At 63.4% G+C, this 24,483-nt stretch overlaps 5 protein-coding genes across 11 annotated transcripts in view; 1 reads left to right on the forward strand and 4 right to left on the reverse strand.

Moving 5' to 3' along the window:
- The window catches only part of CHD5 (chromodomain helicase DNA binding protein 5), a 31,555-nt gene extending 30,774 nt beyond the window's left edge, over nucleotides 1-781 (reverse strand). For 5 of the 6 annotated variants that reach the window (XM_074560671.1, XM_074560673.1, XM_074560675.1 and 2 more), the window contains exon 1: nucleotides 605-780. In XM_074560671.1, coding sequence (XP_074416772.1) covers nucleotides 605-668 — 64 coding nt within the window. In that variant the 5' untranslated portion in view covers nucleotides 669-780. Of the gene's footprint in view, nucleotides 1-604 lie in introns of all 6 variants that reach the window. The other variant, XM_074560676.1, reaches the window with a different exon arrangement.
- A 246-nt stretch (nucleotides 782-1,027) lies between these two features.
- RPL22 (ribosomal protein L22) lies at nucleotides 1,028-3,819 on the reverse strand. Its single transcript, XM_074560678.1, has 4 exons — nucleotides 3,707-3,819; nucleotides 3,196-3,300; nucleotides 2,289-2,413; nucleotides 1,028-1,246 (listed from the first exon to the last, which is right to left on the reverse strand). Exons 1-4 carry the CDS (start codon nucleotides 3,716-3,718, stop codon nucleotides 1,102-1,104), a joined length of 387 nt encoding a protein of 128 aa, XP_074416779.1. The 5' UTR covers nucleotides 3,719-3,819; the 3' UTR covers nucleotides 1,028-1,101.
- A 1,954-nt stretch (nucleotides 3,820-5,773) lies between these two features.
- On the forward strand, nucleotides 5,774-11,359 carry RNF207 (ring finger protein 207). Its single transcript, XM_074560679.1, has 18 exons — nucleotides 5,774-5,913; nucleotides 6,436-6,626; nucleotides 6,918-7,050; nucleotides 7,130-7,274; nucleotides 7,388-7,469; nucleotides 7,540-7,615; nucleotides 7,707-7,832; nucleotides 7,979-8,025; nucleotides 8,152-8,224; nucleotides 8,318-8,386; nucleotides 8,556-8,624; nucleotides 8,738-8,859; nucleotides 9,917-10,106; nucleotides 10,187-10,372; nucleotides 10,460-10,511; nucleotides 10,603-10,720; nucleotides 10,792-10,872; nucleotides 10,961-11,359. Exons 2-18 carry the CDS (start codon nucleotides 6,436-6,438, stop codon nucleotides 11,121-11,123), a joined length of 1,923 nt encoding a protein of 640 aa, XP_074416780.1. The 5' UTR covers nucleotides 5,774-5,913; the 3' UTR covers nucleotides 11,124-11,359.
- Nucleotides 11,360-12,553: 1,194 nt separating this feature from the next.
- On the reverse strand, nucleotides 12,554-16,611 carry ICMT (isoprenylcysteine carboxyl methyltransferase). The gene is made up of 5 exons (XM_074560680.1): nucleotides 16,337-16,611; nucleotides 16,042-16,130; nucleotides 15,795-15,964; nucleotides 14,775-14,992; nucleotides 12,554-13,987 (listed from the first exon to the last, which is right to left on the reverse strand). Exons 1-5 carry the CDS (start codon nucleotides 16,568-16,570, stop codon nucleotides 13,805-13,807), a joined length of 894 nt encoding a protein of 297 aa, XP_074416781.1. The 5' UTR covers nucleotides 16,571-16,611; the 3' UTR covers nucleotides 12,554-13,804.
- A 552-nt stretch (nucleotides 16,612-17,163) lies between these two features.
- On the reverse strand, nucleotides 17,164-23,683 carry ACOT7 (acyl-CoA thioesterase 7). 2 transcript variants are annotated; one of them, XM_074560400.1, is made up of 10 exons: nucleotides 23,556-23,683; nucleotides 22,755-22,872; nucleotides 22,128-22,284; nucleotides 21,507-21,598; nucleotides 21,258-21,372; nucleotides 20,562-20,576; nucleotides 19,809-19,895; nucleotides 18,898-19,014; nucleotides 18,480-18,664; nucleotides 17,164-17,810 (listed from the first exon to the last, which is right to left on the reverse strand). In XM_074560400.1, the coding sequence occupies exons 1-10, from the start codon at nucleotides 23,606-23,608 to the stop codon at nucleotides 17,706-17,708; spliced, it is 1,044 nt and encodes a 347-aa protein (XP_074416501.1). In that variant the 5' UTR covers nucleotides 23,609-23,683; the 3' UTR covers nucleotides 17,164-17,705. The 2 variants fall into 2 exon arrangements, with proteins under 2 accessions (XP_074416501.1, XP_074416502.1); XM_074560401.1 differs by lacking the exon at nucleotides 20,562-20,576.
- Between the last annotated feature and the right edge of the window lie 800 nt (nucleotides 23,684-24,483).

Raw genomic sequence — 24,483 nt, forward strand, 5'->3', positions numbered from 1 at the left:
TTTTATTTTAATTTCTGAGCTTATACAATAATAACACTCCGGAGTCGTTGGGACTTATCTCTTGTTTGACTTCAAGCCGGTTTAGGTTCCACCAAGGCAGGCGCCTGAGCTCCACCGAATCCACTGGGAAGTGCGGGAGCCAGGCAGTGCCGGGAGCCCGCCCCCGGCGGGACCGGCACCGCACGGAGCCCCCGGCCCCGTCCTGCGGGAGAAGGGGATCTGGAGCCAGGAGGGCGATCGGCTCCCCGGGGCCAGGGGAAGGACACCGCGGCAGCCGCGGGGTGCCCGGGCGGGGAGCCGGAGCTGGGGCCGCCCTGAGACGGGTGAGCGGGCGGGCGGGAGGTCTCGGCCCGGGGATGAGCCCGCCCTCGGGGAGATGCCGGCTGCGGCTGCCGCGCCCGGGCACACCCCGCTCCTCGGGGCTGCCCCTTCTTGGGCGTGGGGATAACGGGGCCGAGCCGGAGCAACAGCGCCCAGCGGAGACCGGGCCGGGCTCCGGTAGGGCGAGGCCGGCTGCCCCCACCAGGCCGCGCCTCAGGGGAGGCCCCGCCGCCGCGCCCCCCGTCCGCTCGCTCGCTCGCTCCCTCCCTCTCCTGCCGCCTACCCGAGACGTCCTCCTCGTTCTCCGCGTCCTCCAGCAGCTCCCGGCCAGCCGCCGGCCCCCGCATACCGGGCGGCGGCGGCAGCAGCGCCGGGGCCCAGCGCCGGGCGAGGCCGCTCCGCGCCAAGATGGCGGCCGCCGCGCCACGCCCACCCCTTGACGCGCCCACGGCCCCGCCCCTCTCAGCCCGGCCCCGCCTATCCCATCCCTAGCCCCGCCCCTCCTGTCTCCAATCCCACCCCAGGCCCCGCCTCCATTCGACCAAGCCCCGCCCCCTTCAGGCCCCGCCTCCATCCACTCCAAGCCCCGCCCCTCCAGTCTCCAGTCCCGCCCCCTCCCCGGCGCTCCCCGAAAACCCCCAAATCCCCCCAAATCCGCGGCCCCCCCCCCGCCCCGGGGCCCGGCAGCCGCCAGCAGAGCGTGGGGTATCAACAACTCTCCCCGCCGTTTATTCCAGGAAAGCAAAACTGTACAAAATGGCGGCCGGGCGGCGGGCCGGCTCAATCCTCCTCCTCCTCCTCCTCCTCGTCCTGGTTGATCTGGAAGTAGCGCAGCTCGTAGCTCTCCTTGCTGTTGGCCACCACACGCAGCCAGTCCCGCAGGTTGTTCTTCTTCAGGTACTTCTTGGTCAGATACTTCAGGTACCTGTGGGGAGAAGCCTGGCTGAGGGGGGTCCTGTGCCCCCAGACACCCAGCCTTCCTCCCCGGCACCCCGCAGCTCCTCGGGACGCCCTGCCCTGCTGCAAACCCACACACAATGACTCCTGCAAACACAAACCCCCGTTCCCATGGGCTTCCACCTCCACCAGGAGCAATACACCCCATCAGGCGCATCCAGGCAAAGTTTCCACCAGGAAACGACACCGCCGGGGGAATCACATCGGCAACAGCACAACACGGAGCCCAGGAAATCATTTCCCTCCCCTCGCCCTCTGAGGCTGCAAGCACAATGTCGTATTTCCACGCCACCGATTCAACACACCACAGTGAATCTCCGCTTGGATGGCAGCGAACGACCGCCAGCCCCCACGGCGGCTGCAGGGATGCACCGGGTGCGGCACTGACACGGAGAAACCGCATCAGCCAAGAGGAGGGTTTTTACAGAGCAGGGCACTGCCCCAACACCACACACGGTTTTCCTCTTCCCGCCGTTTTAGACCTCCAGCTGCCTCACTGTGCCGTCACTGCCGCGGCAAAACCCACATCTGTCGAAGCCAGACAAAGGCCAGGCAGCCAGGAGAAGCCAACAGCGGGCAGAAACCCAGCAGGACAAACAGCGGAAGAGCTTGGCTGCGGATCAGCCCCTAAACTCCGCACTTGGCACCCTTTCGGCTGCACATCCTCCCCCACCGCCCACTCCACTGACCTTCCCAGCATGAATATCGACCACGTATCCCTCAAAGATCATTTGGGAACTGGCAGCCACTGCACTGAGCATCACCAAGAGTATCGGCACAGCTCCTGCACTGAGACATCTCTTCACTACCGGGCTCTCCTGCCAGCCAGGCTTCCATCTGAACAACCAGACCTGATGATCTTAAAGGTCTTTTCCAATCCAAAGGATTCTATGATCCCCTGCCGAGGGCCAGCTGCTGCCAGCAGCGACCTGCCACGGCCCTGGGCACCAGCAGCAGCCTCGTGATGGCAACCAGCACCGCCGGGACACGGGGCTGCCCCACCACCTCACCTCTTTGAGAACGGGACCTCCGATGTGACCGTGATCTTGCTCTTGCTCCTCTCGATGGTCACCACGCCCCCACCCAGGTTTCCTGCTTTGCCGTTCACCTTGATCCTTTCCTGCAGGAACTGCTCCTGCAAGAGAGGAATGCCGCTGCTGAGCCAGGGCCACCAGCTCCCACCAGACAAGGCCTCCCCAGCTGGCCTGTGCCCCGCGCTTCGGCTTTTTATTACAGCTGGGGGAGAGAGAGAAGTGCTGTTATGTCCAGGGTAAGCAGAGGAAAGCTGCCTTCCTGCAGGCCGGGAGGCTCTGGGCCTGCCAGCACTTTCCACAACTTATCCGATCAGCAGATAAGTGAGGTTCCCACGGCCAAATGCATCAGATTAATGTGGTAGGGACACGTTTCCTGCCTTCAAGGGGACAGCCAGTGAAGTGACGGCTGGGTTAGGATCCTCCGAGCACACCTCGGCCACAGCCCTGCGCTTCAAACCCGTACTCGAGCAGTTTGAATGAAAACAGGTTCATCTAAGAGCACTCAAATGCAGCACTTCCTGCCCTCGCCACTCCTCACAGCAGAACAGAAAACCCACCCCACGGGGGATGAATGGTAATACCATTTGACAGGTAGGGAAAATGCTTGCACTTTAACTACAAAGTGTTTTAAAACAATAAACATCTGGTAGCCTCCAGCACCACCGGGGCTCCCTTTGTCCGCAGGGTGTTTCCCAGCGCTGCAGGCTTTTACGCTGCGCGGTGGAGAGGGGCAGAAACAGAGAGCAGGGGCGGCGGGGGCTGCCGGGGCTGTGTTTGCCAGCAGGCTGTTGGGAGTGCAGGCAGCAGACCCCCCGGAAAGGCCCGGCAGGACCGCGGGGCCGTCACGGCGGCTCCCGGGGCAGCGGGGAGGCCCCACACTCACAAAGTTGGCGGCGTCCATGATGCCATCCTCCACAGGGTGGGTGCAATCCAGGGTAAACTTCAACACCTGCTTCTTTTTTTTGCCACCTTTCGCTGCGGGCTTCTTCTACAGCGGGGAGAGCGGGGGGAAGAGAGAGCCGTGAGGGATCGGCTGCCGGCAACGGGCCCGGGGGCGCTGGGGAGGAGGGAGGGGACCAGACCGAGCGAGGGGCCGGAGCCGAGGGGACCGGGCCGGGCTCCGGGCTGGGGGAGAGGGAACGGAAATGGTCTGGGAGAGGATTCGAACCGGGGGGCAGCGGGAAAAGGAAAGGGCCTCCCACAGCCCTCCACGCCCGGCGCTTGGCGGGCTGGGCCCGGAGGAGGCCCGGGCCCGGAGGAAACGCAGGCTCGGCCCCAGGCGCAGGCCCGAACCGGACCGGGGGAAGAACGGGGCCGAACGGGGCGGAATAGGGCGGCTGGGACCCGGGGCGGGGAGGGCGGAGGGCCGGGCCCAGCCGCCGGCGGAGACTCACCACGGGCGCCATGGCGGCTCCAGCGAAGGGGCAAAAAGGGAGGGCCAGGCGCCGCGCATGCGCGGAAACACCCTGGGGCGGCCAGGGCGCATGCGCGCTCCGCCGCACCGCCTGCGCCCACGCCGTGGGCGCAGGCGGTGCGGCGGAGCGCGCATGCGCCCTGGCCGCCGCGCGTCCCGCGCCGAGAGCAGACCAACCTAGCCCACCGCCGAGAGCGTCGATGGCTTCCGGCCACCCCCTCCCCTTCCCACCCACGCCTCTGCCTGCCCCGAGAGCGCATAGTGCTGCCTGGCGCTGGGCGGTGCCTGAGGGCGGGGCTTAGGGCGGTGGGCGGGGCTATGGGGAAGGGGGCGGGGCCAGGGGATCGGGGCACCGGGGGGAACCGGCATCGGGACCGGGGGATCGGGAGGATGGAGGACAGGGGGCTTCGGGGGATGAGGGCCAGCAGGAGCCGGGGACCGGGGCCAGCAGGAGCCGGGGGATCCAGGGGTTGGAGCAAATAGTGCCTGGGGACCCGGGAATCAGGGGACCGGGGGGTTGGAGGACCGGGGGCATCGGGGGATCGGGGCCGGCAGGGACTAGGGGGTCCAGGGATCGGGGCCAACACAGCCCAGGGACCGGGGGATCAGGAGGTTGGAAGACCGGGGGCATCAGGGGATCGGGGCCAGCAGGGACCAGGGGGTCCAGGGATCGGGGCCAACACAGCCCAGGGACCAGAGAACAGGAGGTTGGAGGACCAGGAGCATCAGGGCTGGCAGGAACCAGGGACCACGGCCAGCATGAACCAGGGGATGCAAGGATCGAGGCCAACACAGCCTGCAGACCAGGGGATGAGGGGATCAGGAGGTTGGAGGACCAGGGGCCTCAGGGGATCGGGGACGGCAGGGACTGGGGGATGCAGGGATCAGGGCCAACACAGCCCGGGGACCGGGGGATCAGGCAATTGGGAGGATGGAGGACCAGGGACATAGAGGGATTGGGGCCAGCAGGAACTGGGGGATGCAGGGATCGAGGCCAACACAGCCCAGGGACCGGGGGATCAGGGGACCGGGAGGTTGGAGGACCAGGGACATAGAGGGATTGGGGCCAGCAGGAACTGGGGGATGCAGGGATCGAGGCCAACACAGCCCAGGGACCGGGGGATCAGGGGACCGGGAGGTTGGAGGATCAGGGGATCAGGGCCGGCAGGAACCGGGGGATCCAGGGATCGAGGCCAACACAGCCCAGGGACCGGGGGATCAGGGGACCGGGAGGTTGGAGGACCAGGGACATAGAGGGATTGGGGCCAGCAGGAACTGGGGGATGCAGGGATCGAGGCCAACACAGCCCAGGGACCGGGGGATCAGGGGACCGGGAGGTTGGAGGATCAGGGGATCAGGGCCGGCAGGAACCGGGGGATCCAGGGATTGGGGCCAACACAGCCCGGGGACCAGAGATCAGGAGGTTGGAGGACCAGGAGCATCAGGGCTGGCAGGAACCGGGGACCATGGCCAGCATGAACCAGGGGATGCAGGGATCGAGGCCAACGCAGCCCAGGGACTGGGGGATCAGGGGACCGGGAGGTTGGAGGACCAGGAGCATTAGGGGATTGGGGATTGCAGGGACTGGGGCCAACACAACCTGGGCACCTGTGGATCAGGAGGGTGGAGGACTGGGGACACTGGGGGATCTGTGCCAGCAGGGACTGGGGAACCAGGAGATCAGGGGATCAGGAGCGTGGAGAACCAGGGGTATCGGGGGACCAGGACTGTCAGGGACCAGGGGTTGCGGACAGCAGGGATCAGTCTGCTGGAGGCTGAGGGGTTGGGGCTCTCTGGAGCACAGGGTGCACCCCAGGGTGCCTCGCTGCCTGCACATGTCCCTGCACCCTGGTCACTGCCCACAGGGTGCACCCTCACCCCCTGGGGGCCATCCCCAGGCCACAGGGATGCTCATGTTCCCACAGCCCAAGTGCACCCCAGGGCCACACAGTCCCGTGTCCCCACACCCCGAGGGCCATCCCCACCGCTGGGCGCTGAGGAGCTCGCAGGTCTATTTTTGGGCCATGGCGTGGCAGCCGTCCGGCAGTGCCAGGGGGCCCCGCGTCACGGGGGCGGCTGGGCCCGTCCGCCTCGGCATCGCTCTCATTCCAGCCCGCGCACGGGGAGCAGCAGCACGGCTCGGCACAGCACGGCACAGCCGATCCCCCGGCTTACAGACGGGGAGAGGTAAAGCCTTCACCCGGCCACAGCGCCCCACTGTGCCAGGGACGGGGGCTCCTCAGCGTGTGGGGCGAGTGGCTGCCTTTGCTGCCAGGCTGCCATCGTAGGGGACATTCCAGGGTAGGGGACACCCCTTCACGAGGGATGCTCCCTGCTGGGGGACACCAAGGCCTGGAACATCGCCCACCCCTGTTCTGGGGGACGCTCTGCTGCCGGGGATGCTCCTTTGCAGGGGACACCCCAACCCAGGGGATGCTCCTGCTCTGGGGACGCCTGCCCTGGGGGACACCCCGCTGCGGGGGCCATCCCAACCCAGCCCTGCTGCCCCCAGCCCACGCAGCCAGGGGAAGGGGGGTGTTTGGGGCAGCTCGTGCCGCGCTGCTCATAACCTAAAAATAGGCGGCAGCTCTCAGGCCCCAGGGACAGGATTTGTCCTTTCTGCGGTGGCCACAGTGCTCGCGTGAAGCGGGACCCGCTGGGCACAGGGGGTGAAGCGGGGCGTGGAGGGGGCCACTCTCTGCCCTGCAGATGGCCGGCGGCATCTTCTCCCCGCTGGGGAGCTGCTCGGAGCTGGAGAAGGCCAACTGCCACCCGCTGGTCTGCCTGCTCTGCCACGAGCCCTACCAGCACCCCTGCCTGCTCGACTGCTACCACAACTTCTGCGCCAGCTGCCTGCGTGGCCGCGCCAGCGACGGCCGCCTGCGCTGCCCGCTCTGCGGGTAAGGGACAGACCCTGCCCAGGGGCCGCTGGGACCAGGGCATGCAGCACATGGCCCGCAGACCCTTGTGGCACTGCTCCCAGTGCCCCCAAATCTGCCCCCACCTGCCCCGGGCAGGTGTCCCCATCCTAATCCCATCCCCATACCTGTTCCTATCCTGTCTCTGTCCCATCCGCATCCCTTCCATGTCCCCATCCCATCTCTGCCCCATCCGCATCCCTTCCATGTCCCCATCCCATCTCTGCCCCATCCCTATCCCTTCCACATCTCCATCCCATCCCATCCCCGCAGGCACCCCTCGGTGGTGAGGGGGGGCACAGGGCTGCCCCCCGTGGACCGGCTCCTGCAGTTCCTGGTGGACAGCTCGGCCGATGGCGAGGAGGATGTGCAGTGCGCCAACTGCGACCGGCGCTGTGCCAAGGCGGTGAGGGCAGCGGGGCGTGCGGGCAGGGGACCCCCGCCAGGGCCATGCCCACCGCCAGCCACCCCCCCTGCCTGCACAGGAGCTGGACACCATGTACTTCTGCAACACCTGCGGGCAGCCCCTCTGCGCCCCGTGCCGCGAGGAGACACACCGCGCCAAGATGTTCGCCCGCCATGAGATCGTCTCCCTCTCCAAGCGCACCAAGGACATCCACAAGAAGTGCCGTGAGTGCCATGCTGCGCCAGGCTGAACCGTGCCGTGCTGCACCATGCCGTGCCATGCCACGCCAGGCTGCACCAGGCCCTGCCAGGCTGCCCGACGCCTCCATCCCTTGCAGCGCTGCACGAGGAGCCCTACATCATGTTCTCCACTGAGAAGAAGTCCATGCTCTGCATCATCTGCTTCAGAGACATGCAGGGGTGAGCAGCCCCGTCCCCATCCCTGCCCCATGCCTCGTCCCATCCCGTGCCCTGATGCCCGTGCCCGCAGGGAGAGCCGGGCGCACTGCATCGACATCGAGACAGCATACATGCAGGGCTGCCAGCGGCTGGACCAGGCGGTGATGGTGGGCAGAGGCCGGCGGGTCTCGGGGGCGGGGGGACATGGGGGTGTGGTGCTGCCCGCAGCACTGCAGCCGCCCTGCCGCCCCCGGGCAGGCTGTGAAGGAGCTGCAGACCTCCACGCGTGAGGCCATCGTCCTCCTCAAGGCCATGATCGAGGAGGTGCGCAACAGCGCCAGCGAGGAGGAGGCAGCCATCAACTCTCTCTTCAGCCGCATGCAGGTGTGGGGCAACCGCCCGCACACGGTGCCCTGCACCCGTGGGCACCCGATGCACGGGCACGGCAGAGCCGGGGTAGTGGGAGGGGACCAGGGTGGCCACGGGACACGTAGCAGCCGCAGGACACAAGGCAGCCATGCTGTTTGCAGGAGCAGCTCTCCGAGAGGAAGAAGACGCTCCTGAAAGCCGTGCAGAGGTGAGGAGCTGCAGACTGAGCCCCCCCGCAAGGGTGTCCCCCCTCTCGGGGCGTGTTGGGGTGCCCTGGGGCCGGATGGCTCCCCAGTGCCCTGTAAGGGCTGTGCCATGCCCCGCTCTGCTGCAGCCAGCACGAGGAGAAGGAGAAGGCGTTCAAGGAGCAGCTCGCCCACCTCGCCTCCCTGCTGCCCACCCTGCAGGTAGGGCCCCGGGTTGGGCAGGGATGCCCTGGCCCAGGAGCCGGGCTGCCCCAGCGCTGAGGGGTGACAGTGACACCCCCCCCACGCACACAGGTCCACCTGGTGACCTGCTCAGCCTTCCTGAGCTCCGCCAACAAAGCCGAGTTCCTGGACCTGGGCTACGTGAGTGGTGCCAGCACTGCGGAATGGCAGGAGCATCCTGCCGCGGTGCTGGGGGCAACTGGTGCACCCCACCGCAGTGCCGTGGGGTGTCCGGTGCACCCTGCAGCGGTGCCAGGCTCCCAGGCAGGGTGCCGGGCACCTCTCACCGCACCTCACCGCTGCCTTTCAGCAACTGATGGAGAGGCTGCAGAGGATCGTCAAGCTGCCGCACCGCCTGCGGCCGGCCCAGACCAGCAAGGTAGAGCCCTGCCGCCCCCCAGGGCCGAGCCCCTGCCCGCAGCACGCCACGGGCAGCCCCGGCTGCCAGCTCTGCCCTGCCTCAGCCGCGCTCGCCCCCGTCTCGCCCTCCAGATCAACAGCGAGTACCGGGCAGAGTTTGCCCGCTGCCTGGAGCCCCTGCTGATGCTCAGCCCCCGCCGCTCCGTGGTGGGCAGCGCCGGCACCATCGGTCCTGGCATCGCCGGCGCAAACATGTGAGGTGCTGGGATCGCACCCGGGGCCGGGGCACGTCCTGCCACGCGTCCCCCTGGGCATCCTGCTGGGGTCCCCCACCGTGCCAAGCCTGCCCCCGCTGCTGCCCTTGAGCCTGTCACCTCAGCGGTGGCGCAGGGACATCGCAGAGCACAGCTGTGCTGACGAACGACAGGCACGGGGGCTTCAAGTGACACTTCTGGGAAGCCGGGCAGGCAGGCGGTGGGCAGCGGGGCTGGCAGCAGGGTGCCCGGGTGAGCCAGCACCCCGCTCCCCAGCCTGGCCCCCCCGCCACGGTCCCCAGAGAGTTCTGTCCCTGCTGCCGTGGGTGCTGCACCGGGGCCAGCTCCTGCTCGCCCACACGCCCACGGCACCACAGCCTCTTTGCCCGCCACTATTTTTATCAGAATTTCAGGGAATTGCCCGTCCGTTCCTCACCCGGGATATATTTAGGCCCGTTGATGTCACGGCAACGCTGGCCCTGCCAGGCGCTCCCGGCTGGAGAGGACAAACGGGCGCTGCTGCCCCATGGGCACCGCTGCTCGCCCTGGGCTGGGCTCAGCACCGCAGGGCGGCTGAGCTCCTGGGAGCCGCCGGCCCCAGCGCAGGCAGGGGGAGCGCGGCATCACACGGTAGGACTGATGGCGGTGGGGTAGCAGAGCCGGGGCGGTGGGCAGCAGGGGGAGGCTGCGGGATGGGGGGAGATGCAGGGGCAGCGGCGCCTGCCAAGGGGCCAGGAGATGCTGGCGGTGAGAGGGCAAGCCACATCCTTCCCTTTAGAAACCGGAGTATGCCAAGCTCAGCTCCTGCCTTCTCCCTGCCACAGCTGGCCCCAAAGCCATGGGCACTGGGAGAGCAGCCCACAGAAACCTGACTTTCGGGGCAGCATAAGGCACCTCTGACCGACCCCATGTGCCAGGGAAGGGACGTGCGGGGCTGGCACGTCCCCAGGCACCCTGGGGGCGAGGGGCAGCGGGGTTGAGGCAGCGGCACGGCCCCTGGCACCTCGCCCCCACCACTGCTCGCCTGCAGCGTGCCGCTGTCGCCCTCTCCGCACAGGCTCCCTGGCAGCCAATGCTCCAAGACCCTCATGGTGCCCGGCTGCCCCTCCGACGGTGATAAAATGTCCACCGGCCCCATGGTGCGGAAGCCGACAATGCACCGGTACATCAGCACCAAGGTCCTGCTGGCCGAGGGACGCGAGACCCCCTTCGCTGAGCACTGCCGCAACTACGAGAACACCTACCGGGTAGGGAGCGCAGGTCCGGCCAGGACGGGGTGGGACGAGAAGGTGCTGCTCATGCGACAGTTGACCCCCGTCCCCCGCAGATGCTGCAGACGGAGATCCAGGGCCTGAAGGACCAGGTGCAGGAGCTGCACCGCGACCTCACCAAGCACCACTCGCTCATCAAGACGGAGATCATGAGCGAGATCCTGCAGAAGTCCCTGCAGATGGACGTGCAGATCGCGGCTCACTATTCTGCCGTGGAGATGATGCGCAGCGTCTTCGAGGAGGTACGGCCGGTCCGGTGTGTCCCGGCAGAGCAGGGTCCCTCCCTGCTGTGCCACAGCACGCTGCCCGGCTCCCTCTCCCCCTTCCAGGTCTGGGAGGAGACGTACCAGCGGGTGGCAAATGAGCAGGAGATCTACGAAGGTACTGGTGACCCTGCTCCCCTGGTCCAGAGCCCCCCGTGTCTGCTCCAGGGGGGCTGCCGTGGCCATAGCCTGCTCCTCTCGCCCCCCAGCCCAGCTCCACGACCTGCTGCAGCTGCGGCAGGAGAACAGCTGCCTGACCACCATCACCAAGCAGATCGCGCCCTATGTCCGCTCCATCGCCAAGGTGAAGGAGCGGTTGGAGCCCAGGTGAGGGGCGCCGGGGGGGTCTTTTGGGGCCGGGGGGGACATGGCTGTGGCTCACGCATGTCCCACCACAGGCTGCAGGAGCCCCGGGAGCCCAAGGAGGAGCAGGAGCAGATGCTGCTTAAGATCTGTGACGACAGCGAAGTGGCACCAAGGTAGGCGATGGCATGCACCCAGGTGCCAAAGTCCCCCCCACACCCTTTCCCGGCTGCTGACCCTGCCGAGGTGCCTTCCCTTTCCCAGGGACACCTCACCTGGAGGCAAACAGGGGGCTGTGGCCAGCCCCGGGGAGGGCTGTGAGCCCAACAGTGCCCCCGGAGACCCCTCCCCAAAAAGCAAAGACTACTGCAGGGGCCAGCAGGAAAGCGGGGCCGAGAGCGCTGCCCGGAAAGAGCTTGCACCATAGACCCCATCGCCAAGCCAGTGCACGGAGCCGCTCGGTGCTCAAAAGCCGTGCCCCGGTTCTCAACTGGCTCCTCTTGCCTTGTGCCACGAGTGAAGGCAGGAAAACACAGCCCGGGCACACAGTGTCTGCAGCGCATCAAAAGCCTGCCTTAGGGTGACTTTGTTCGTCTGAAAAAATAATTGTCTTTATTCTCTCCCTCTTGTGTGTTGGAAGTGAAATAAAAGGACACAAGTGCACATGTCCGCCTGGTTCTGCAGCTCTGGACAAAGTGGGCCTGCCAGCTTGGGGTATCCAGCTGCTCTTAAAACCACAAAGTTTCCAAACAGGGGGAAAGAAAAACCAAAAAACCCTGGTGTAGGGTAGAGCCAGGAGCTCACTGCAGGGTCTCGGAGCGCCCTGTGACAGGCAGTGAACCCGAAACGCCGGCAGGGCACTAGAACGAGGGGCTCTGCTCCCTGTGCACTTGGGCCATTTGAAATCCTACCGACTGCTGCGGCGCGGGAGGGCAGGGTGAGACAGCCGGCTCCAGTTTGGCACTGGAGTCAGCGCCTTCCCCAGGCCTGGTGAGCTCCCGTCTCCTCACCGAGCTTCCACTCACAGGATTCGGGAAACTGAAAAGGTTAAGAGAGGCTGCTGGTCTCAAAAGCACTGAGAGGGCTCTGAAGATTTTGCCCTAGGTGAAGTTTATCCCTTTCTTTTGGTGCCAGTGCATCCTGCCTTGGGCAGACCCTGCCGCTGCGCAGCTGGAACCGGGGTCAGAGCTAACGCTGGCACGCTCCCGCAAATTAGGACCGAGGTGCATTCACTACAAAGAATAACTTGAGAATAAAGCTTAGTTTCCATCATCATCTCACGTCAAACCCAAGCAACAATTGCTTTTTTTGTTTGTTTCAAAGTGCAGTTGTGCAAGTTCACACCAGAAGTGTCGACGCCTACAAAAAAATTAGTTAAAAATTAACTTGCCTGAGGCACGCTGTCTACAACAGCAGGTCGCAACTTCCATGATGACGTGAGTCAGAGGCACAGAAAAGCCTGAGCAGGAGCCCACGAGTGACTACGCAGAGAAATCAGCGCTATCCGGCTGGTGTATTTCACATTTGCTCTTTTCTCCCAAGCTAAAAACACACTCGGTAAAAGACAAACGGCCAGCGACGGTGTTAAGCTGATGCTCTGTACAGAACACACCCTGCAGTGCAAAGCAAACCTGGCGGAGGAAAGACTCTGCACGGATGAAGCGAGCGGAGATGGAGAATTTGCCCTGTCTCGGTGGCTGCGCAGCCCTGCGAGTCACTGCGAGTTGCAGTCGTGCTTCAACGCAACACTGGACTGTACTGAAAACCACTGGGAAGTGTAACAGTAAGGATTCCAGTTTTGATGATGTCACCAGCACCCAAGAGATCGCCAAATAACCACCAGACAGAAGTTGGAAATATTTTTTCTTGTTTTTTATAAAAAAAATCCAAACCAAAACTAAAGCAATTCCCATCAGTGCCCCCTTTCCTGAGCCGTACCACAGCACCTTCACCAAGGAACACCACAAGCCCGAAGCATGAACTGACAAGCAAATCGTTTCCATTCCAGCTAGGAAGAATAAGGTAAAACTCAAGAAAACAGTGAACCTCTTTGGTATTTAACGACAGAATAAGTTATACCACAAAGCTCGAGTAGGAACCATTTCCAAAATGGTAACGTTTAAAATAGAGTTAGCTAGCCAAACTTTTATCCCCGTCTGGAGAATTTCCCTAGAAGCACCTCCTAGTCGAGCTGAGATCCCAGGTTTTGCCCAAAAGAGCAGACAAGGATCTCGAGTGCTAAAGCCCTCGGCAAGCCTGGCAGCTGCGGTTCTTTCTCAACCCAAAACCCTGGGATCTCTGCAGGACGGAGGCAGCCTGGCAGGATAGGAAGCAGCGCGATTTGGAAGCGAGAAGAGGGAACAGAGGTGGTGGCCGGGAGGCTGGGGAAGGCAGCGGCTGTAACGGTGACTCCTGAATTCACGGCAGCAGCCGAGGGAGGAGGGAGCGGGCTCGCTCTCCTGCTGCATTTCAGAGGCGCTCGCGATCCAGCAGCACGAGGCGAGCAGAAAAGGCTCCCTGTGAACGTTAACACGTGGGGGAGAACCGATCGGTGCCACGCTGCCGGCTCTGCGGCAAGCAGGGGGTAGGCAGCCCCTGCACCTGGAGAGCAGAGAGCTGGAGCCCTGCGCTGCAAGCTGCCCCAGCACCAGCTTGCAAAATCAGGCCTAAAGAGATTAAAGCCGCACTGCCTGGCTCGCAAGGTCAAAAAGCTTTAAAATCGAATTATGCCACAGGAACAATCCGCTGACCAGCGCCTTTCCTGCACGGGGGTGGGAAGGCAGAGCTGTTCTCTTGAAGAATCAGTCCAGAGGCGCCTCAGAACAATTCAGCTGCTGCAGGCAGGAGGGTTCGATTCTCTTTAGGGTCGCTACAGGCTAAGTTATCTGGAAGATCCCTGAATGTGCAACGAAGGAATTATCTCAAGGAGGATGAAGGAGCTTCTGATCTGCTAGTGACCCGGCAGGCCACGCAGCTCCGCAGCCCTCCGCCAGCTCCTCCTGGGTGGCCAGGAGATAACCACAGGCCACCCCCAGAACCACACATCGTCCTTCGCCCCGCAGCACCTGGAGCTGGGCGTTCACTCAGCCAGTCCGATTTTTGCCCACGTTAGAGTTCTACTTTGACTCCTTTAATAAAAGGGAGACCCGATGGCACCTTCCTTTTGTACTCCAGGTACTCTTCTCCAAAGAAGTGAATGAGCGTGATCTCCTCCTCCTCGATCCGCTCCCTGAAGAAGCGCCAGGACGCCAGCGCGTAGCCCACCACACAGATGGGATTGCAGAGTAACACCTGCAAACAGACACCGGCGGTTAGTGTCCCCTCACCTCCCCCAGAAAACAAGGCTGCCCCCCACCCCCACGTGCTAATCACCCTTCGTTAAGTCTGCCACGAGGTCTAAATGCTCTCCAAAGACAAGACAAGATCCCAGCACCTTTTGCGGAATTTCATTCTGGGGAGAAATTAGTGCTTATGAAGAAAGCTCTAGAGAGCCCGTGCGTGGCCACACTGCTCCACGTTCAGTCTTTACGGTGTGTCTCCAGAGAAATAAACCCAAATGCCAACCACAAGAGCACAACTAAGGCAGTGCGGAGTTACAGCTCGACCGCAGCTGCCTTCCAGTTCACCCTCTAGCCAAGGCCCTGGGCATTCTTAAAGGGAGGTTTTTTTGCCAGCCTGGCACAGGACTGGTATTTGGCAGGAGCGAGGTTGAGTCTGACCACTTGTGGAAGGCACTTTGGCCACAGGGATGCAAGAAAACTCTGGACACCAGCTTTAGGCTAGCAGCAGGTCACATCCTGAGCCTACGAGGGCATTCTGGCTCAAGCCCCAGCCCTGCCACCTCTGCTTATTCCACACAGAAGATTAAGGCGATGGGATCTTCCCAAAAATTGTGCAGGGCAGAGTGCCCGGGGTTTCCTGACCCCCCGCGTGCCAGTGGGAGGCAGGAGGTGTCAAAATCTGTGCCCGGGCCACCCCTGCCGGTGACAACAGTTTGCATCCCATTACAGGTGTGGGGCAGCATTAAGAAAGACCCAGGTTATAAGACGGAAGTATCTGAGCGGGTTGTATACAGTACCTGTGTTCCAATACTCCAGTAAAACCATCCCACGTAAGACGGGTGCCGGAACCACCCATACACCCCACTTGTCACCAAAGTATGAGTATCCGATTTCTCATTCTGAACAATATGGTTGAAGTTGGAGCCAGCTGTGAGCATGGCCGCTTTCCTCAGACAATCCCCAAAGATCACCATCAACAACCCTACAGTACTCAGCCAGGTGATCTGCTTCAGCTCTGCAAGTGAATAAGGACGGGTCACAACAGGTTTGCACAGGTCACGCTCGCGGTGCGGGGGTCACGGGGGGTTGGGTCGCTGGGTGGGCTTCCCTCCCCCATCTCAAAGCACAACACGTAAAACACAGCCAGTGTTCCATGCGCTGCCGTCCCGCCACCAAAACAAGTAAAAATAGCATCCCCTGCCACAGCATCTGTACGTCCTCGTGGCGGATTGCCCTAAGGGGAACCCAGCACCGAGGCAGAGCCCAGCTTTACGGCATAGAGTAAAGCCGACATAAAGCACAGCCAAGCGGACACACTTGCCCAGACGCAGGGAGCTCCACAGCCCTCACTGCCGTTACTAAGTGGGGAAAAATACGTCCCCTCTCCCCAAAAAAAAGAAAGAACCCCAGATCGGGCAAACAGCAACAGTTTTTGCCGATTAGATTTTATTCCAGGTCAAAAGAAGACGCCCAGATGTAACTGAAGCATCATTCTTTGCACCACCACAGCAGCTTGAAAGATGCGGCCAGAAAAGGGCTGAAGATCAGCTACATGGCCCATACAGCCTGGCATGCCAGAACCAGGGGGTGCTCCCCCCGCCCCTGAAACCGAAACCAAGAGGCTTTGAGCACTGAGAGATTAAGGCTGCGTCAAAGCCCTCCTCCGCTGCCAGCACGGGTCAGCTGAGCTAGGGTCACCAGCACTTTGCTACCAGGCAGGTGGGCCCTGGGCGAGCCACGTGCAGCCGGCACTACCAGGCAGAGCCAGGGGACGGCAGGCAGGAGGGTGGGTGCCAGGGAGGGGCAGGGCGGCCGACCTGGGAAGAGGATCTTCTCCAGCGTGAACTCCACCCAGGAGGAGAGGGCGGCCAGGTTGTACTCGAAGCTGTGGTTGAGCAGAAAGGAGTCCAGCGAGAGGCTGCGCGGGTTGTTAATGGCTGTCACCAGGTACTCCGAGTAGTGGAAGAGGGAGAGGGAGCACATGTACCTGCGGCAGGAGGAGGGGAACGCTTGGCAGGGCCGGGGGACACGGCAGCCGCCCGGCTCCCCCGGCCCTTCCCTTACCATCCGAAGTGGCGCCAGGCGGAGCGGCCGGTGCTGAGCAGCAGCCCGCAGCCAAAGGCGAAGCCCAGGAAGCAGGCCCGGACGGCGATCTGCGAGCAGAGGGAGAGGAGAGAGTGCCGCCGCCGCCTCCCAGGCCCCCCCCGGGCCTGGCGTCCCCCGACCGCCGCCGCCCGGGGCCTCTCCCGCCCCCGTGCCCGCTCCCCCAGAGCCTGCCCCGCCCCGCCGCCCCCTAGGCCCGCTCCCCCAAGGCCTCCCCCGCCCCCTGGGCCCGCTCCCCTGGGGCCTCCCCCCGCACCTTGTAGAGCGGCCGCGGGTAGAGCAGCAGCAGCGCCGCGTTGACGCCCGCCACGTGTAGAGCGAGCGCCAGGCGGCCGCGCAGGCCGGGGGCGACCAGCAAGGCGGAGGGGGAGCCCAGCGCCACCGGCAGCGCCGCCACCGAGGCCCCCAGCAGGAAGGCGGCCAGGCTAGCGCGGGCCTCCCGGCCCAGCCGCCCCCGTCGCGGACCCGCCGCCGCTGCCGCCGCCATCATGGCGGCGCCCGCCCCGCCCGCGTCGCCCGGGAAACGGCCGCGCCGCTCTCGCGAGAGCTCCGCCCCGCGCAGGCGCGGTAGCCCTGGGAGCGCCAAAGCTCTCGCGAGAGTTGCGCCGCGCAGGCGCAGTAGCCCCCGGAGCGGCGCCGCCCGTGGGGACCGGAGAGCTACAGGAGCCCGGCCCGGCCCCGCGCCTGGGCCCCGGCCCGGGGCTTGGCGTTCCTGTTGGTTGTTGTTTAACATCGCACACGGGAACGGCCCCTCCCAGGGGCGAAGGCGTCGTTCCCGGGGGCCCCCCTCCCCTTACCACCCGCCGGGTCCGGTGGGGGCCCCGGGCCCAGTCCCGGCCTCGGGGGCCAGCCGCCGTCCCGGGGCAGCCATGGGGGTGGTGGGGTCGCGATCCACACCGGAGGGTGCCGAACCGCGGGACCTGTTCTGGGATTCCCAGGGAAAGGGGCAGTCAGTCTTAAAAACCCGGGCGGGGCCCACGGGAGGAAAGGCAGGAGCGGGGGGAAGCAGCGCGATTTCTGTGGAATAAAGCTCCTAAGCCGGAATTGCTGCTGCTTGAGACAAAAATACGAAAGCGCCGCCCATTTTATTTCGGTCAACGACAACAGACTTTATTTATGCCACAGGATTCCTGAAATAACTTAGATGTGCACAGAGAAACTACCTAGAGATGTCAACGAAACGGTCCGAGACATTCAGTACGATACCGGGGCGCGTTTCTCGTCACGAGTATCGCACGTAAGCTTTGGTGTGCAGTTTTAGGACATACCGGCAAGTTTATAACACAGCATCACAACGACTCGTGGCCTCGCCCATCCCTCGTGCTGCCACGTGCCTCTGACCCGCTCCAGAACAGGCGGGAGCTTCATTTACGGGATCGAACGGTGAAAACGGGGCTCACAGGGGGTGAATGGCGAGCGACCGGGAAGGCTCCCGGAGGCTTTTGGGGCGCTTAAGCCACCTAAAGCACAAGGTCTACGGTGCTAAACCAACAAGCAGCGAAGCAGCCGCAGCGGCACGGCGGCTCCAGCAGCAGGCGAAGGCGCGAGGCCCGGCGCGGACCGGACACGACACTTAACGGGAACCTGGACGTTTGGCGGGCGAAGGCGGCGAGAGCGGGGCGGGATCAGTGCTGGGCAGCCTGCTGCATCTGCGCCTGCCGCTTGGCTTTCGTCTGGAGGTACCTGCCCTTCCCTTCCTCGAAGCGCCGCTTCTCATCCTCCGTCTCCGTCTGCCGGCGACAGAAAGAAAGCGAAGGCACCGGCGTTAGCAGCCCTGGGGCAGCGCAGCTCTCCCACGCTGCGCGCTGTAAGCGTGCGCTGGAGGGAAACGCACCTCCCCTTACAGGAAACGTAAGGGAAACTGCTGCACTCTGTTAAATACGTGTTTTGACAGCTAATGTATAATTAGATGACAAAATACTCGGAAACACAGAAAAGCACAGAGCAGGAGGAGACCTGTGCAAGATAAACTATTAATCAAGAAACAGCCCCCAGGCAGCAGCGCTGCATCTCGCGTCTGCAAAGCCCTGCTGGGATCAGCAGAGCTAAAAATAGGCAGGAAGGCTGGAGCGGGGATGCAGTGGGGACGGGGGACACGGGGGCATCCCCAGCATGGGCAGGAGGGGAAGCTGCAGAGCCTGCACACAGCCTGTCCTCGACCACAAGAAAGGAAACCCCCCTGCCCAGTCTCCACATTAGCAATTTTCAGAATAAATTGGGGAAAAAAAAAACCACCCTGAAGCCTGCTCTGGAAAAGCTCATTCATGCTCATATTGGTTTGCTGAATAATTCAAGGGAAGAGGATTTGCTGCACAAAAAAGGGGGCTGGGGTCGGCCTCGGGAGGAGCAGGAGAAGGGCTGTCCTGGCTGGCTCGCAGCCCGGCAGGGAGAGCTCTTACCAGCAGCTGCGGGACAGGCAGGGGCTTCCCCTCCTTGCTCAGGGAGACGTAGGTGAAGAAGGCGCTGACAGCACGGTACCGACCCCGAGACTCGTCCACAAACGGGTCGGCATCCACAAATACTTCAATTTCCATGGATTTATTGCTCGTGAAGGTCATGCGCCCCGAAATGGTGATGACGCTGCCTGCAAAGCGGAGAGGGGCCTGTTAAGCAGACGATCCCCGCAGCTGCTCAGAGGATGGAAGCAAGGGGCCCCGCTTGTTTTATCCTTAAGCCATGTCTTAAGCAGAGCTTCTTGGCACGGGACAAGTCTAACAGGGACTAAATTTCTCTGCCAGTGTGTCCCAAGCGCGCACCCAAGGGAGCCAGAACGTCACACCACGGGAGAGCAAAGCGCCCGCCACCACACCCGGGTACCTTTTTTGATCTTCTCATGGAAGTTGATGGCATCCACCGAGGCAGTGACAATGTTGGTCTTGCAGTGGCGGGCGGCCACAATCCCAGCGACCTCATCCATGAGCTTCATGGTGACACCTGAGGGGGGAGGCAGAGAGTCCTGTCTCAGGGAAGAGGGTAGGATTTGGGAAAAAGCCACACGTAGCTTGTTAAGGCCTTCACACGATCAAAGCTACGCCAAGGAGTTGGACCAGAGACTGAATCCAAACTGCAGGAAACCCCGGTACCAGCACAAAGACTCCTGTCAAGAGCACCATCAGGGCGACATCCTTGCAGACCTGAGCTTGAGATTTAGGCCAGCTCTGGCTCTCACAAATTTCTTTGAGCAAACCCTAGCCTTGCAAGGCAAGATCAGTCCCACAAACCTCCTGCTTGGAAAGAGCTCTGAGCCACGTTGTTCGGGTTTTTTGTTTTAAAGGATGCAATTAGATGAAAAGCAACATCCAGCATCGTCCCAGCCCTCGGCAAATGTGTCTCTCCCCGGGCTCACACCGCATGTGTCTGCCCTGCCCTGCCCACCTGGCACAACACAGGTGCTACCAGCCAAAAGGAAATGACTCCAGCAAATTGCAGTCATTGTACGCTGGGTGTTTGTAGTCCAAGATGAGCAATTTAAGAGATGATGACAAAATGGTAGGATTTACAGTCCAAATATGTCAGGTTTTGGGACCTTTTTTAAGCATAAAAAAAGACAAAGCTTTTGTCTCAGCTGAAGCAACGCTGAACCTTACAGATGGTGGAAATGGGCCTGTGCGCCTTCAGAGGCAGAACCTGCCTCCCAAAGACACCGAGACGCCTGAGTCGCTCTCAAACCGCACTTCTGCTCCGGGCAAAAGCCACCCCAGCCGTTGAACAGGGCAGCGCTCACTCACCTCCGTGCACGAAGCCCAGCAGCGTGCAGTCCGAGGGTCCCACCAGGTGGATCAGGCTGGACTGGCTGTAGCCAACGGTGTGCGGCTCTGGTTAGAGAAAGAGAGCAAAGCGGTCAGAGCTGCTCGGCCAGCACATGTATGCCACCGTATGCCCCGGTCTTAAACGGTTTGAAGGAAAAAGACATGGGGCTGGCTTGTGCAAAGCTGAAGTATGCTCAAACCAGCATTTAAATTGGCTCCGAGAAGCCCTGAGAGCAGAGGCTATTCACCACCTGACGGGTTGCCGCCTCCCTCTGATGCCCACCCACTAATTTTATTCCAGCTGAGCTCGTTTCCTCTGTTACAGCTTTCAAAGAGCCTGAAAGCAAACGGCAGTGAACTGGACAGATGCATGGCCGTAACACTTCCCTTCTCAGACCACCAGATGCAGACGAATCTCCCCAAACCTGCCAGTTAGCGGTATCTCCAAAGGACCACACTTTCCCCTCAGCATGAAGACCTCGGCCCCCACATCCCCCAGCCCTGGCACACGCTGGCGACATCTGACTCGCCGCTAAATCCAGGCAACAGAAATCACAGCACCCTCTGACTGCCGACAGAGGAAAACTGCTCTCAGTCGGGGGTGGCTGCATTTTCCATCTAACGAGAGATGCTAAAGGCGCGTAGCGCAGGGAGAAGCCAGCCAAGCCCCTGACCACTTGGCATCACCTCCTCGGGGAGGACACCCGCACGGCAGCGCCCGCAGAGCCTTACCTTTCGTCTGCCTATCTGTGAGCAGGGAGAACAGAGGGGAAAAAAAGCATTTGAGCAACTTTCATCCCACATCAACCCCCCCAACGATCCACACACACCACCTCTCTGCCTCTGCCCAAGGACCATGGCTGGTCCTGAAGCCCACCGGCTATTCGCACCTTCAGCTCGCCATCAGCAGCACCACCACATTTCTAGAAGCCAGGGCATGCTTTCCTTAGAAAACGGCTCCCCAGCAATCATCCAAGGAGAGCGTGACCCCCAGCTCCTCCCCATAGCTTGTCCTCCCCTTCAAACACCGGCTGATGAACTTCTTGCTAAAAAAATGACTTCCAGAGAGGGGTTGCAGCTGAAGAGGTCGCAAAACCCTCTCCCAATGCTTGCCTTTACCCTATGCTGAGCAAAACTAGCCCCCGCTGCCCTGGAGCGCACAAGGGATGCAAGGAGTGGTGGCAGGAACTGCGTTTCAGCAGAGGGCATCCCACCCACCAGCCCAAGCCGGGGATCACAGGCGCCCACCCAGCTCCCCCTCCACTCACGCACCACAGCTCCAGAATCCCAACCCATCCCCAATGCAGCATTTCGGAGTGCATGCTCGCAGCCATGGGTGCCCAGGGACAGAAGGAATTGCCTCGGGGACCAGTTCAACCTCCCGGCACCACGGAAATGTGTCCATGGGCCTCGTCACACCCACGTTACCTGGGTTGATGATGGGGAAGATCATGTCGCCATTTCTCTGCTTAGTTTCCAGCCGATCCAGCTTCTGCTCCTCATAACGCTTTTTCCCCTCGTCCTCCTGCTCCTTTCTCGCATACTGGAAAGGAAGGCCAGTAAGAACAGGGTTGGTAAAGCCACTGGCACAGCCGGGGGTGCCAATGGGGCCAGGTTAGTGCCATTTCCCAAAGAGGGTGAGCTCTGGTCTGGGGGGAGCAAAGCGAGCCATCCTACCTGGATGGGGGGAACCTCGAGGACCTTGTTCACGTTCTTCAGGGACAGCGGGACGTACCACAGCATTGCCTTGTTCGTCACCTTCTTCGCCCCTGGAGGAGAGAGGGGCAGAGGGTGACCACGCCAACACCAGCAGCGCTTCGCCTGCAGCCGGCATGGCCACGGTGCGGGGCTGGCTGCACGCTGGTGATGCTGCCGGCACAGGGCAGCTCCCTGCCCTCCCGGCTCCTGACGAGCTTTGGCTCCGAGCGGATGTGACAATGCGCTTTTGGGAAGGCATCCAGGCAAGCGGAGCTGGTTGCCACAGCAACAGCAGGAAAAGGGCCTTCTTCAGGCCAAGACAGCCACGGGCAGCAAATTGGAGAGGAGGAGTTAACAGCAGATTTTTCCCTTCTTTGCTAAAAATGATCAATGGAGCCGTAATCCCCAGGGAGGCTGCTTGGCTTCCCTTCCCAGCCCCACCCCTCCCCGCTGCCCCCAGCACTCTCAATAAAGGCAAGATGTCCCCTCTGCCCAACGCTGCCAGCGAGGGTGGGCGGAGGGCAGGGCCACTACCATGAGCTCTCGGCTTGTCACGGTTATTCCTGGAGTTTTGGGACAGAGCCGCTGGCAGCCACCCACCTGTTAAAATGTTTTCGGACATGACGTTGACCTGGACCTCCACGGAGTGCCGGGAGGTGTAGGTGATCTCGGCGCTGACGTTGGCCACCTCGCCGATGCACATCGGGGAGAGGAAGTCCGTCCGCTCCACCCGCGCCAGCGCAGCCACACAGGGCTCCTGGGGAAGTGGGACAGCCAGGGTAGCAGTGGCAGCCGCTACAGGCTGGACCACACGCAGGACCACAGCCGGTGGCTCCCCAGGGCCAGCCCATGCTGCGTTCAGCTCCTGCACTTCTACCCGTGCCTTATCAGCCAGTGGCTGTGCTTCCTTCCCCGCCCGTAACCGCCTCTGACTTGCCCTTTGTGGGAGTTATAATGTAAACAGAAGCACAATAATGTTTCTGCTTGTAAAACACAATTTCAGCAGGATGCTTCCGGCTACAGGGCCATGCTCTGGAAGCAGCCGGAGCCACCGGCAGTTTGCTCGCAGGAGCGAGCGCTTCCGGTGTTGGGGGATGACTTGGGAGGCCCCCAGGGATGCCTAGCAATCCTGGGGCCCCTCCTGCTCCCAGCAGACCCCCAAGGCACAGTGGGAGGGTGGGAGAGTCACCGAGCCAGAGCCCAGCAGGCACTCTGGCACCTACTCACCCCAGCCTGGGAGTTGCAGTGGCGGGTGCTGATGATGGCTCCTGCTTCCTCAATCATCTTCAGGATGGTTCCCCCATGGACATTCCCCGCGATGTTGGCATCATCCGGGCGCATGATCCTGCCGGGGAAGGAACACGAGAGCTCGCACCCCCCTGCCATGCCTCCAGGCCAGGTCCCGGTGCAGCCGCCCAGAGGCACTGCTGTCGCCCTACCGGATGAGCTGCTGGGACATCTCACCACGCTGATGCCGGCAACGTCACCGGCGCTGCCTGCACGCGGCTTCCTGCGAGTAGCAGTGGAAACCGCCCTGAATTACTGCTGGGAATGGAAGGCAGCATCGCTCCTCTGCCAGGGCGGCCAGTTGCTCAGCCGGCACCTCACATTGCCGTGGCAAGTAAAGATCAAGCCGGGCATATGCCACCACTCGACCCAGCTTCCCGGCTTTTGCTGGAGTGGCAAATAATGAGCCGGAGGCAGGAGGGTGAGGCACTGGGGCGAGAGGGCAATGGCTGGGGGCCAGCCCGTAGAGGAGCCCGTTTCCACAAGGCAGCCATGCTGGGGAGCCGCAGCGGGCAAAGGCAGGGAAGCCGGGGTGCGCCCTGCCTGCCCTGCCCGCTCACACGCACGGGAGCAGGGGCGCGGCGCCGCTTCGCCGTGCCCGGTGTCGGCAGCCTCACCGGTGCGGGTAACACCGCCGGTAGCAGCCCGGTTGCGGGCCGGCCCGCTGTGCCCGCCCGCGGTGCCCTCTCCCGCCTGCCCTCCCCCGGGTGCCCCGCACCGGGCGGCGCGGCGGGGCCGTACCTGGAGACTTGGATGGCGGCCGGCCCCGGGCCCGCGGCCCCCGGCTCCGACATGGCGGCACCGGCGCCCCGCCCGCAACGGCGCTGCGGCACCGCCGCGCCTCGCCAGGCCCCGCCCCGCCGCGCGGGACACGCCCACCCCGCGCGCCTCCCCATTGGCGGGTAGCGCCTCGCCACGCCCCCGCGCCGGCAAGGGGGCGGGGCCAGCGCGCCGCCGGGGGGCGCGGCAGGGAGCCCGTGCCCCGGTGCCGGGGGGCGGAGCTCCGGTGTCTGGGGGGCGGAGCTCCAGGGCCGCCCGCGGAGCTGGTGCCCGGACGGGGATGGAGGGGGCGGGCCGACGGGGATGGCGGGAGTGCGGGCTAGACCGGAGGGGCTGGGGGGGCGCCGGGTCTTGAGGCGCCGCGGGGAGACGGGTTGGCCCCGTGGGGACCGGGGTTCTCACCTGGCGCAGCTCGGCGGCGGCAGGAGGGGGGCGCGGGGGTTGGGGGGCCTGCGGCGTGGAGCCTGGAGGGGACATGGTGCTCCGGCGCTCCGGTAGCGGTACCTCCGCCGCCTTTATGGGCCGGGAGGGCAGAGCAGGGCGGGCAGGGCGGGCAGGCAGGGAGGGGAGGGGAGGGCAGGGCAGAGCACGGCATGGCAGGGAAGCAGGAAGGGCAGGCAGGGCTGGTAGTGCAGGCAGGGCAGTGTACGCAGGGCGGGGCGGGCAGGGCAGGCAGGGCAGTGCAGGAAGGGTGGGCAGGCAGGCAGGGCAGTGTAGGCAGGGCGCAGTGCAGGCAGGGCAGTGCACGCAGGAAGGGTTGACAGGGCAGGCAGGGCAGGGCAGGCAGGGCGGGAAGGGCAGGCGGGGCAGTGCAGGCAGCGTTGACAGTGCAGGCAGGGTTGACAGTGCCGGCAGGGCATGCAGTGCAGGCAGGGCAGGCAGGGCAGGC

The sequence above is a fragment of the Larus michahellis genome, chromosome 16 (genome assembly GCF_964199755.1).
Source record: "Larus michahellis chromosome 16, bLarMic1.1, whole genome shotgun sequence".
Taxonomy (NCBI): domain Eukaryota; kingdom Metazoa; phylum Chordata; class Aves; order Charadriiformes; family Laridae; genus Larus; species Larus michahellis.